The sequence below is a fragment of the Rhineura floridana genome, chromosome 3, assembly GCF_030035675.1.
Source record: "Rhineura floridana isolate rRhiFlo1 chromosome 3, rRhiFlo1.hap2, whole genome shotgun sequence".
NCBI lineage: Eukaryota > Metazoa > Chordata > Lepidosauria > Squamata > Rhineuridae > Rhineura > Rhineura floridana.
Genome location: NC_084482.1, coordinates 204,207,043 through 204,219,855, shown reverse-complemented (window position 1 = coordinate 204,219,855; position 12,813 = coordinate 204,207,043). Strand labels below are relative to the sequence as shown.

The 12,813-nt window shown below is 45.8% G+C and overlaps 2 protein-coding genes across 8 annotated transcripts in view; one reads left to right on the top strand and one right to left on the bottom strand.

The window, feature by feature from the left end:
- LOC133381252 (zinc finger protein 7-like) overlaps positions 1-12,813 on the bottom strand; it is a 39,917-nt gene that overhangs the window by 19,670 nt on the left and 7,434 nt on the right. Inside the window, exon 1 of one of the 7 annotated variants that reach the window (XM_061620116.1) lies at positions 1,832-1,895. The exons of 1 other annotated variant lie outside the window; for it this stretch is intronic. The gene's annotated coding sequence lies outside the window, so the exon portion shown is untranslated. 5 more of the 7 variants (XM_061620121.1, XM_061620120.1, XM_061620117.1 and 2 more) reach the window with 5 other exon arrangements.
- The window catches only part of LOC133378882 (uncharacterized), a 40,555-nt gene continuing 31,354 nt past the window's right edge, over positions 3,613-12,813 (top strand). Inside the window, exons 1-4 of the mRNA XM_061613495.1 lie at positions 3,613-3,794; positions 5,655-6,557; positions 6,952-7,084; positions 9,615-11,073. Of these exons, the coding sequence (XP_061469479.1) occupies positions 5,799-6,557; positions 6,952-7,084; positions 9,615-11,073 (2,351 nt within the window). The 5' untranslated portion in view covers positions 3,613-3,794; positions 5,655-5,798. The remainder of the gene's footprint in view (positions 3,795-5,654; positions 6,558-6,951; positions 7,085-9,614; positions 11,074-12,813) is intronic.

Below are 12,813 nucleotides of genomic sequence, written 5' to 3'. Positions count from 1 at the left end.
GGCAGCAGCTCTCCAGGGTTTCAGGCAGGGATCTCTCCCAGCCCTACCTGGAGATGCCACTGAGGACTGAACCTGGGACCTTTTGCACACAAAGCAGGCTTTCCCCCATCCTCCTGGCCTCTAGACCAGGGTTATCTTACTCTGTAGCTCACCGGCCACTTGTTGATGCCACCAGCCGATGCCAAGCTGGATATGAATCGTTCCAGGGTCTGGCTGTTTAAGAAGTGGGTGCTCTTCTCCCCTTTCTCCTCTCTTTTTCTTCCTCTTCCTTCCCCTCTTCCTCTTCTTCTGACTCAGCTCTTCAGCCTTCAAACAGGAACTTAACACTTCTTTTTTTAAACAATGCCTTTCCTGTTTTCGTTTTTTTCTTCAGATGAGTCCTGGCTGTCTCTTTACATGACTAAGAAAATGGAGTTAGGCAAGTTCACGGATGAGAGCTCTGTCCCTGGTTTTTAGCCAAAACAGCACAATAAAATCTCCATGTACGGAGAAAGAGGCCCTCAGAATAGCAGTTGAGCGCTGGGGGGAAGGCAATGTTGAAGGGCTGCTGTCTTACCTAAGCACCTCAGAAGAGCCTGGTGGATCAGGCCAGTGGCCCACCTCATCCAGCATCCTGTTAACTCACAGTGGCCAACCCGATGCCCCAATGGAAAGCCCCCAAGCAGGACCTGAGCGCAAGGGTACTCTCCCCTCCTGCAGCTTCCAGCAAGTGATTTTCCAGAGCCATACTGCCTACTACAGTGGAGGTAGAGCATAGCCATTGTGGCTAGTAGCTTTAATACTGTTATCCTCCATGAATTCATCTAATCTTCTTTGAAAGCCATCCAAGGTGGTGGCCATCTCTACCTCCTGTGGGAGCCAATGCCATAGTTTAACTCTGCGCTGCGTGAAGGAGGACTTTCTTTGGTCGGTCCTAAATCTTCCAGCATTCAGCTTCATTAGATGTCCACGAGTTCTAGTGTTATGAGGGGAAAAACCCTTTTCTCTATCCACTTTCTCCACATCGTGCAGTTTTATACCATTCTGTCATGTCACCTCACATTTTCTCTAAACTAAACAGCTCCAAATGATTTATTTGTATATTTATTAATTAATTATTTGATTTATATCCCACTCTTCCTCCCAGCAGGAGCCCAGGGCGGCAAACAAAAGCAATGAAAACACTTTAAAACATCATAAAAACAAACTTTAAAATACATTAAATGATGAAACCTTTCCTCATAGGGGAGTCGCTCCACCCCCTTGATCGCTTTGGTGGCCCTTTTCTGAACCTTTTTCCAGCTCTACAGTATCCTTTTTGAGGTTTGGGGACCCCAACAATGCACAGCATTACAAGTATGACTGCACCTGACATTGGCGGTATTATTTTCTGATCCTTTTCCTAGTGATTCCTAACATGCATTCAATGCCTCAAAGGCATCTGGTTAGCCACCTGTAGGCAACGGGATGCATGATCTGATCCAACAGGGTCTTCTTATGATTTCCTTTTCTCTCCGTCTCCTGCCCACAAATCACATCCCCAATCACCGCAAATGGATTTTTGACTTACCAATTCCCCCCCCCCCAAAAAAAATATGGAAACTCTTCTAAACCCCAAAGGCAATCCAGGACGGGAGAAAGTGGATCTTCATATCTCCCAGACTAGGAAAAAAGGAAGCATCCTTCTTACCAACACAAACCTTCCTCCTAAATATTCTAGCCTTTCTAGGAATTAGGGCTTGAGCATCTTAACTCTTTACAGGGCAAAATAGCAATGAGCCAAACCCCTTCCTGATCTGGACTGGAAGAGATATAGAGACAGCAGCAGTAAGGAATGAGTTGCCAATATTACCCGGTGCCTACACTGTTCTTGTCTTTTTAACAGCTTCCTAACAGGCAGAAATGCATCAAGTGAAGCTTTCTCTCCCCCCCCCCCCAACATAAAGATGGAAATAGTTGGCAGGTTTTGTTTTCAAAAATGTATAACCCTCTAAGTCACCCTTCCCCAACCTCCAGATGTTTTGGAGTACAACTTCCCTCAGCCACAGGTGGTATGGTGATGGGGCTGATGGGAGTTGTAGCATCATCTGGGGCTGATGGGACTTCCAGTCCAAATTATCTGGAGGGCACCAAGTTGGGGAAAGCTGCCCTAAGAGCACACAGAGTTTATATCCTTTCCTTTGCAAAGGGAACAAGGGTTGCCACGTTTTTGTTGTTTCCAAAATAGCACTGTATAAGATACAAAACAGATGTATAAAAGAAGAAGAAATGGAAATGGACTGCCTTCAAGTCAATCCCAGCTTAGGGCCACCCTATGAATAGGGTTTGCATGGTAAGCAGTATTCAGAGGGGGTTGACCATTGTCTTCCTCTGAGGCTGAGAGGTGGTGACTGGCCCAAGGTCACCCTGTGAGCTTCATGGCTGTGTGGGAATTCAAACCCTGGTCTCCCAGGTGGTAGTCCAACACTCTAACCACTACACCACACTGGCTCTCTGTAAAAGAAGAGAGGTGTGCAAAATTACGCATGTTGTGTAAGCACATCAGAAGAGCCCTGCCGGATCAGGCCAAAGGCCAATTCTAGGCCAGCATCCTGTCCTCACAGTGGCCCCCCAGATGTCTCAATGGAAAGTTTGAATTAGCAGTGCCATCTTCCATACTTGTGATTCCCAGGAACTGGTGTTCAGAGGCCTACGGCCTCCAACAATGGAAGAACATAGCCATTGTGGCTAGTAGCCACTGATAGCCTTATCCTGCGTGATAAGGCTATGTTCTGTAAGAGTGGCAACAAGGGAGAGAGCATTTTCAGTTGTGGTTCCCTATCTGTGGAACACCCTCCCAAATGAGGCCTGCCTGGCGCTTTCATTGGCATCTTTTGATAGATTGAGATGATGTTGTTGGTTATTAGTATGCTGCCAAAGCTTCCAGGGGCTGTATGGGGGAGGGGTGCTGTTGTTGTATTGTTTTGTTTTTATGGTATATGTTTGTTTTTAACATTGTTGCAAGTCACTTGGAGACCTTCGGATAAATTGAAATAATAATAATAGTAATAATAATTAATAATAAATGTTCTACCTCCACTGTCGGAGGCAGTATACCTCTGAATACCTTTGAAGTGGCTGAGAGTAACAAATGGGGAGAGGGCTGTTGCGCTGAGGTGCTGCTTGTGTGCTGTGAGAACAGGATGCTCTTCTTATGTTCTTTGAAATAAGGGTTGGATGACCCTGAGCATGTACAGAGTGTCTTTGCCATAAAAGGCAAAGAGATGACGCTGTTTCTCCCCCTTGCCCTCCTCAGGCCTTCACATTTCGAGCACCAGGGTGCCAAGGGGGGAATGGGTGCAACTATTTACACGTTCTGAATCTCAGTCTGGCTGCAGCCACAGATGCACACTCAGAGGAGCAGATCCTGAAGCTGCTAATCACTGTACAATCCCCCTGACTGTCCTGCCCTTGGAAAACCAGAGCTGTCCGGGAATTTCTTGCACTGGGGGAGGCAGAGCTGCACTTTTTGGATTTCTGCCTGCCACGCTGCTGTTAACGCGCAGACACAAAACCAAACAAAAGCGAAAATGGCACTCCTGAAACGCATTTGCTTTTCCTTCCTTTCTTAATGGGTTAAATGTAATGAGTCTTGGTTCCTAGAAAGGTTTAGAGAGAGGGGTGGGAAGGCTGTGAGAGTCGCTTCCGGATTGGCTCAACTCTGCGGAGCAACCTTGAATTGTCTGCAGCAATAATTCAACGATTCAGAGAAAGAGAGAGAGTCAGTAAGGGAGAGCAGCTCACAATTCTATGGCTAATTTCTGGAAAGTGATTTGGTGAGTGTAAAGTATATTGAACTAAAGGAGGGAGGGGATCAAAGGCGGTGGCTGAGAAATGGGAGTTGCAGAAAGACTCCCAGCCCTTCTCTGGTGGTGCAAAGGTTAGAGAACTGAAAAGGATAGGGGAATGCACCTGGGTTCAAATTCTGACTTTTGTCTTTATTTAGTTATTATTACAATTATATCCCACCTTTCCACCAAGGAACTCAAGGTGGCAGTCATGGTTGTCTTCCACCCCTACCCCCACCCCTACCCCTACCCCATTTTTATCCTCACAACAACCCTGTGAGGTAGGTTAGGTTGGGAGACTGTGACTTGCCCAAGATCACCCAGCAAATTTCATGGCTTGTGTAGGGATTTGGACCCTAGGCTCCAGGTCCTAGTCCCACACTCTTAACTACTAAACCACACTGGCTTACTATAAGCGTTGCTAGACTTGTTCACACATTAACACTGCAAGCCATCCCTGCATATGTACAAGTGTTTGTGTGGAAAAAGTGTGTACATTTGTTGATTTGTACAGCTCAGCTATTGTGTATACTGGTACCACAGGCTGTACACTCATTGAATACTAGATATGAATAACTGTATGAGTGTACAGTTGCTCAAATATTTGTGTTCACAGGTACAACGACTGTACTGTTGGTGAATGTAATGTGTGAACACCCCTACTAGCTGTTCTTGGGCAAGATACACTTAGGTTTTAGCAAACTTTGCTCTAGGTTGTACTATTTTGGGACCTTGCATGACTGGATGTTCCTGCACTAAAATCATAAATAAATAAACCCTTGCTTATAGACAACTAGCATGTCAGGGACAAGGCTGAAACCTTCTCCCTGACATGCTGTATTTCTGTGTGTGGGGATTTAATTTATTTATTGTGGAGGAGCATTCAGCCATATGAGACATACACACACACTCATACACAATCCTAAGTGGTGCAGCCCACGGACAGGTTTACTAGACCTTCTCTCAGCCCTTACTGTTCCGCACAGAATTGGTGTTAAGGTAAAGCTTCCCTGGAGGAAGACATATAATTGTAATAGATAAGGAACAGAGCTTTGGGAAGGGGCTTCATTATTCTGCTAGTGAACATGAAGCTGGAAATGGGTTTGCAAAACAAGAAGCGATGTTATAGGTGCACAGCTGAGACACTGAAGCAAATCCAGCCTGGTGGGAAGAATATAATGTAGCTGATCATATGATGCAGCCTGATGCTGAGTCCATCTTCTAAGCCAGGGTGGGAAATAATTTTGCCCAGTGGGCCAAATCATTGTCTCCCTTGCCCTGGCAGGCCAATTTCAACTGGTGGGTAGGACCATCAATGTGTCAGTCATCTGAGATCATAATTGACAGTTGGCTAGTCCCACCTACTTGTCAAAGTAGGTCCAAGGGGGTAGGGGGAGATACTGCACAAAGTAGGATTGTCACACTGAAGAGGGCAAAGACTTGAGCTGCACGCTTACTGAACTACAATTCCCAGCACCCTTCACAAACTACAGTTCTCAGGATTCTTAAAGGGGAAGCTGTGTGCTTTAAATTTGCATTAAATACCCTTTAAATGTATGGCATGTACGCACTCAAAGTTCAAATCTCTGTCCAGCCATGAAGCTTACTGGGGTGACCCTGGCCTGGGCTAGTCACCTCTCTCAACCTAACCTTCCCCAAAGGGCTGTTGTAAGCATGAAACTGGGGAGAGTGGAGGGAAAAAACTGCACATTGCCATGAGCTCTGTTCTGAAAGACTGAGATAAAAATGCCATTTTTAAAAAAAAAAAAAAGTTCTTCTTAAGATATAGAAACATGGGCCACTGGATTTTCCCTGAACCTTCACAATTCTCTCATATGTTTCCATTAGGCAGAAGCCCTTCCTGTGAGCTGTATCAGTCTTTGCTTATGCCTGGCCTTCTTGCAGAGGGAGTGCATGGAGATTATTTTTTGAGGGACAAACTACTAGGAGTGGCTTTGGTTCCACCTCCCCCCTTTTTTATTACGAATAAAAATGGCTACTGAGTATAGAACTTTGCCAGCCCTGGGTCTCCAGCTGCAGGCTGTGTTGGGACCAGGACCAAAGCGGAAGGAGCTGGATTCTGTGTGCCTTGAACCACAGAGAGGACTGGGAAATGGCTTTCCTGTCAACCCAATCAAGAATACTCAGGAATTCTGGGAAAGAACCCCAGGAGAACAAGGTAAGCGGGAACCTTGTGAGGAGTTGCAAGAGAACTGGGAAGCCCGATGGCAGGAGTTCCTGAAGACGGTGGAGTCTGCCCCTTTGGATCAGGGCACCCCACAAACCCCGGGGCCCATGCCCATTGGCAGCAGCAAGGATTTCCTAGCCCACTTTGAGGGAGCTGCTGGTGCCACATACGGGGCTGCTGACCCCCTGTTAGGCCTTGGTTCAGGGATTCAAGAGAGCCTCCTGTTGGCAAAAGATCCTGCAGGATGTGTGAAAGTGAAGGAGGAGAGTGTGGATGGAGACGCCTCCATTGTCTTGGACGCCTGTCGCCAACGCTTCAGGCAGTTTGCCTACCAAGAGGCCGAGGAGCCCCGAGCAGCTTGTGACCGGCTCCAGGAACTTTGCCACGGGTGGCTGAAGCCGGAGAGATACAGCAAGGGGCAGATGGTGGAGTTGGTGGTCCTGGAGCAGTTTCTGACTGTCCTCCCGCCGGAAATGCAGAGCTGGGTCGAGGCAGGCGGGCCGGGGAGCTGCGCCCAAGCAGTGGCCCTGGCAGAGGAGTTCCTGCAGAGGCAGGAAGGGCAGGTGAGAGAATTTGGCGCAGGGCCTTCCTGCAGGTGGAGAGTCTGTGCAAAAACAGGGAGGGAGAATTCTGCTTTTCTTGGAGCAAAGTTGGCACCTTCAGCTCCTTGAAAGAAAGGCAGGACCAGTGTAGGACATGACGTTGTAACAGAGACTGAGATCTCTGCCTGTCTCCCCATCCCTTGCCCGAAACCACAGACTGTGATCCTGCCCCCCAACCAACCCTGAGTCATTTCTAAACAGCAGATTTTGGGCAGGAGCTGTTCAGAGTAGGGATGCAGGGGTGGTTGAAAGAAGGAAGAGGAGGGAAAGAGGGGAATTGAGCTCAATCCACCCTACTCCACTTTCCTTTCCTGGGTGAGTTGGTTGAATGGGATCTGCGCTGCTATGTCCTTAGGTTCTGGAATCCCTGAAGGAGGAGATGGCAAATCCCACCGAGAAAGAAGAGGGCGCTCTTCAAGACTCTTGGCAGAGGTCGGTCTTCCAAGATATCAAAGAAGAGGGCAACGATGGAGCCACCAGCTTCTTGGGTGAGGAGTCTTTTTGGTGGCCTCATCCGTATTGGCATTCTGCCAGTTCTTGAAGACACATGCACCTGTTTAGGCCAACATTCTCTTTACTTGACCTGCCTGTTCAAATTGTTTGAATTATTCTGAAGAGGTTTAATTGTTATGCTTTTAAACTGGCTTGGTTTATGGTATAATTATCAATATTTCTAATGCTTTGACAACATTGTTTTATTGTCTGTTTTAATGATGTATGGATTTTATACTTGTAAGATGCTTAGAAGCCATTTTGGCAGGTCAGCGGTATATAAATTAATAAATAACAATAACCATAATAATATCATACGGTCCTGGGACCAAGAGACTTGAAGGACAGCCGTGTCCCAGATGACTCTGCCCCTTAAGAATATGAGGACATAAGAATCCTTCTGGATCAGGCCAGTAGCCCATCCAGCATCCTGTGGCCAACCAGATGTCTCTGGGATGCCTGCAAGTGGGACCTGAGCATAACAGTGCTCTCCCCACTTTATTTATTTATTTATTACATTTATATACTGCCCCATAGCTGAAGCTCTCTGGGCGGTTTACAACAATTAAAAACATTAAAAACAAATGTACAAATTTAAAAACACATTTTTAAAAAAACAATTTAAAAACACATGCTAAAATGCCTGGGAGAATGCCTGAGAGTTCATGATGCGGCGGGCAGTGCTGAAGACCACGCAGCCACATTCTGAAGTATACTGCTCATCGATTGAGAGTGCCTGCTGCAGGTTTGAGGATGCCCTTGGGGAAATGCTCTCTCTGTGTGTATATGTGTGTGTGTGTGTGTGCACGCGTGCACATGCGCGTATACGCATGCCTCAGTTGGCTCACCTTGGAGTGGCAGCCACATATTATTATTATTATTATTGATAATAATATTGATTGATTGATTTTATATCCTGCCCTACCTCCTGGAAGGAGCCCAGGGTGGCAAACAAAAGCACTAAAAGCACTCTAAAACAGCTTAAAAACAAAAGACTTTAAAACATATTGAAACAAAACAACTTTAAAAACATTAAAACAAAAACATCTTAAAAACATATATTTGGGGGGGGGGAAAGCCAGCTTTTAAAAACATCTTAAAAAGCAATTCCAACACAGATGCAGACTGGGATAAGGTCTCTACTTAAAAGGCTTGTTAAAAGGGGAAGGTCTTTAGCAGGCGCCGAAAAGATAACAGAGATGGCCCCTCTCTAATATTTAAGGGCAGGGAATTCCAAAGGTCGGTGCCACAACACTAAAGGTCCCCTTCCTATGTTGTGTGGAATGGACCTCCTGATGTGATGGTGTCTGCAGGAGGCCCTCACTGGGTATATGAGGGGTAAGACAATCTTTCAGGTATCCTGGTCCTAAGCTGCATGGGGTTTGTACACCAAAACCAGCACCTTGAACTTGGCACCTCGATGAATGCCAGGCAGCTTGGAACTGCCATTTTAAAATTCTCCTCCATGCCCTGCCATACCTTTGCTCTAGGCCATGGTGGGAAATCTAGCGGAAATGTTACTAATGAATTATTACAACAATATCTCCCCTTTCTTTCCAGGAGCTTAAGGTGGCATATATATTCTCCTGCTCCCACTCCATTTTATCCTCACAGCAACCCTATGAGGTAGGATAGGCTGAGAGACTGACTGGCCGAAGATCACCCAGAAAGCTTCATGGCCAAGTGGGGATTTGAACCCTGGTCTCCCATGTCCTAGTCCAACAGTTTCACCACTGACCACACTGACTCTTGTTCATGTAGTCCACCTTGGTGATCATTAGATGGAGAGACAGGATAAACATTTTTAAAAGTAAAAGAAACACCCTTAATTATCAGGGGCCACACTGTTTCCATGATAACGTACTTTTCCCCACATAAACTAATACAGCTCATAGGCGGGTCATGAAGGTTTTGACCTTTGTTCCAAGCACCTGGTATTTACTGATATCCTGCCTCTGCATATGGAGTTTCTACCTTTAGGCATCATGACTACTAGCCATTGATAGAGCTGAACTCCATGAATTTAGTTTCAGCCTTTTAAAAAAAAGGCTGAAATTGACCATTTCTCTGCAGTTGTTCCCATGCTGCAACCAGAATCTTCTTAACACTAGAACTTGGGGACATCCAGTGAAGCTGAATGCTGGAAGATTCAGAACTGACAAAAGAAAGTACCTCTTCACCCAGTGCCTAGTTAAAATATGTTATTGCCTCCCAGAAGGGGTAACGATGGCCACCAACTTGGATTGGCTTTAAAAAAGCATTAGATGAATTCATGGAGGATAAGACGATCAGTGCCAACTAGCCATGATTGCTGTGTTCTATACCTTTACTGTCAGAGGCAGTTGCTGGGAATCATAAGTGGGGAGAGGGTTGTAGTACTCAGGTCCTGCTTGGGGGCTTCCGACTGAAGCATCCGGTTGGCCGTGTTGAGAACAGGAAGCTGGATTAAATGGGCCATTGACCTGATCCAGCAGGGCTCTTATGTTCTGTCCTTCTGCTTCCAATAAAATTCTCTTCTTATTCCAGCAGGTGATGAGTGGATGTGTGGAAATGAGCCAAATACGGCTGCATATTCTGTGGAAGTGGAACCTCAAGAAGTGTTACCAAGAAGAGCTGAACGGAATACATCTCAGATTTCCAATCTGGGAGATGAAGCAAACGAGGAGGACAGCCTGATTCACCACCAGAGCAGGCATGAGGAACTGGAGGACAGATTCCTCCAGCAGGGTAAGGAGAAGACTGAAAATGCTCCCCTTGAATGTGGAAATATCTTGAGAGAGGCATCTGATTTTCTGGTTCATGGAATAACTCAGGCACAGAAATCTTTGTTCAAATGCCCTGATTGTGGGCAAAACTTCAGCAGGAGATCGGTCCTCATTAACCATCAGAGGATCCACACAGGAGAGAAGCCCTTCAAATGCTCTGTTTGTGGGAAGGGCTTCCGCCAGCATTCACAGCTCATTAACCACAAGAGAATCCATACAGGGGAGAAACCATATAGCTGCCCTGACTGTGGGAAACGCTTTGGGGACCCCTCACACCTGCTAAGGCATAAGAGGACACACACGGGAGAAAGGCCGTATAAGTGCTCAGCCTGCGGGAAGAGTTTTTCCACAGGGACAGAGCTCCTCGTGCACGAGAGAACTCACACCAGCGAAAAGCCATGCCAGTGCCCTGACTGTGGACAAAGCTTTAGCAGGATGTCCGTCCTCATTAATCACCAGAGAATCCACACAGGAGAAAAGCCATACAAATGCTCAGATTGTGGGAAGTACTTCCGACAGCGTTCGCAGCTTGTTAACCACCAGAGAATCCACACGGGGGAGAGGCCATATGTGTGCTTAACCTGTGGGAGGAGTTTCAGTGACCCATCGCATCTCATCCGGCACAAGAGAACCCACACAGGAGAGAAGGCCTGCCAATGCTCTGTATGTGGGAAGGGCTTCAGCACCAGCGCCTACCTTATTACTCATCTGAGAATCCACACAGGAGAGAAACCATATCAGTGCTCGAACTGTGGGAAAAGCTTCAATCACAATTCAGCTCTCATTGCTCATGAGCGGCTCCACAGGGGAGAGAAGCCGTACAAATGTGCAGATTGTGGGAAAAGCTTCAACAGCAGCTCACAGCTTACCACGCACATAAGAACCCACACCGGGGAAAAGCCATACAAGTGCACCAATTGCAGTAAAGATTTTACCAGCCGGACTGAGCTAGTCACTCACGAGAGGATCCACACAGGAGAGAAACCGTATACATGTGCCGAGTGTGGGAAAAGCTTCAGCCAGCGATCGCACCTTATCACACATGAGAGGATCCACACAGGCGAGCGGCCCTATGTGTGCTCAGAGTGTGGGAAGAGCTTCAATAACAATTCGAGCTTCATTGTGCACAAGAGGACTCATACGGGAGAGAAACTATACACATGCTCCATCTGTGGGAGAAGCTTTAGTGACCATTCGAACTTTAACAAACATCAACTTATGCATGGATAAAGAGTTTCCTGAAAGCAGCCATGAGAGAAATTGATGTTATTTTAATTATTAAAATTAAAATGCATGCACATATTGTTAAAATAACACATACAAGTTCCATGCTCTGGTTGAGGAGCATTGAGGTCACGTCCACTCCATGTATTTAAAGCCCCTGGCTTCCCCCAAAGGATTCTGGGACCTAAACTGTTCTTTCAGAGTGCTGAGAATTGTGGCTGTTTGAGAGGGATAAACTACAGTTCCCAGAATTCTTTGGGGGGGGGATCAATGCACTTTAAATATACTTTAATTGTATGATGTGGATGCGACCTTAGGAATAACACGCTGGCATAGGAACCCGTGTGTCACCATCTGTTCCAGTAAGTAAATAGTATTCCAGGACGTGGCCTGGAAATGTAACATCCACACCATACATTTAAAGCACCCAACCAAATTCATCAGTCACAAAGGACTAGGTGACGCCCAAAATTTCCCCCCATTGACGGCTGGAAAATTGCTGTAGGATTTGGCAGACCCCTTAATAATGTTTCTGCCTGTTAGTTAGCAACTGTAATTCCTTAGCCTTCAGATTGTAATAGAAGGAATAAAAGAGGCAATACAAATACAATTAAAAATCAGTGTGAACATTCAGTACGTTGGATGTGCTGTCTCCTGTCCTCAGCCACAAATCCACAGATATGCTGCAGACCACCTGAAAGAAGCTCGCAGACCACTGGTCCACGGACCACAGTTTGGGAGCCCCTAAGGCTAGATGTAAACCACTTAGCAAGCGGGGTGGTGGCTTTGTTCTAATGCCATCTGCTTTGGGCTTTGCTGTTGGAGAGTGGCCTTCCCATGCAGCAGACTGCTTGCCTCCTTCTGTTCCATCTCGATCACTGCAGTCTTCTGGTGGGGCACTTTTAGAGGTTCCTTATGCTCCTGAGGTTCAGTCGGCCTCACCAGGCCCTGAGCCTTCAGTGTGGCAGGCCCTGCCCTGTGGAACTCCCTGCCAAAAGGAACCGTCCCTCCTTTCTTTCAGGCACCTCTTGAAAACTGAACTTTTTCAACAAGCTTTTTAATATGAATTTTCTTCTCCAGCCAATGCAGTACTTAGGGATGCTATTATTGTTTTTTAACAATGTTTTTTAAATTCTATTATGTTTTTGTCTGTTGTCATGCCACCTTCATATACTTGTATGAAAAGTGTGGCTTACAATTATTAATTAATTGTTCAATCAATTAGACCAAGCTGGTAGAGGTCTAAGGTGGTAGAGTGCACTATTCCAGTTTAGACTGCTGGTGGGAGGTGCATTTTTAAAAATGTTTTCCCACATTAAAACAAACCAACAAACCTAGCCCATGATGGTGATACATTCTAACCCACCCACCTATCAATTTAGTTTTTTAAAAATAATAACAATTTATTGATATTTCCAAGTTAAGAATGCAAAGAAAACAACTTTACTAGAAATGTATATAAACATTTCAGACCCCAACAACAAAAGCCCTTCCCTTCCCCAGTGAGGAGGACAACTTGAAAACAAGGAGGAAAGCAATGACCATGACAGCAAATTATAAAAGTGTTAATGCATGGAACCATGAAAACTAAAAAAGGTTATGCATTCCAAATTCTTGCATAGTGACATGGTAGAGTTTTGTTATTCTCCATACAAGCTAAATACCAACTTTTAGGATTCTAATATTCTACTGTTGCACCTTTTAAAACTTGTATTCATTTAAAAGTCCCAGGGACT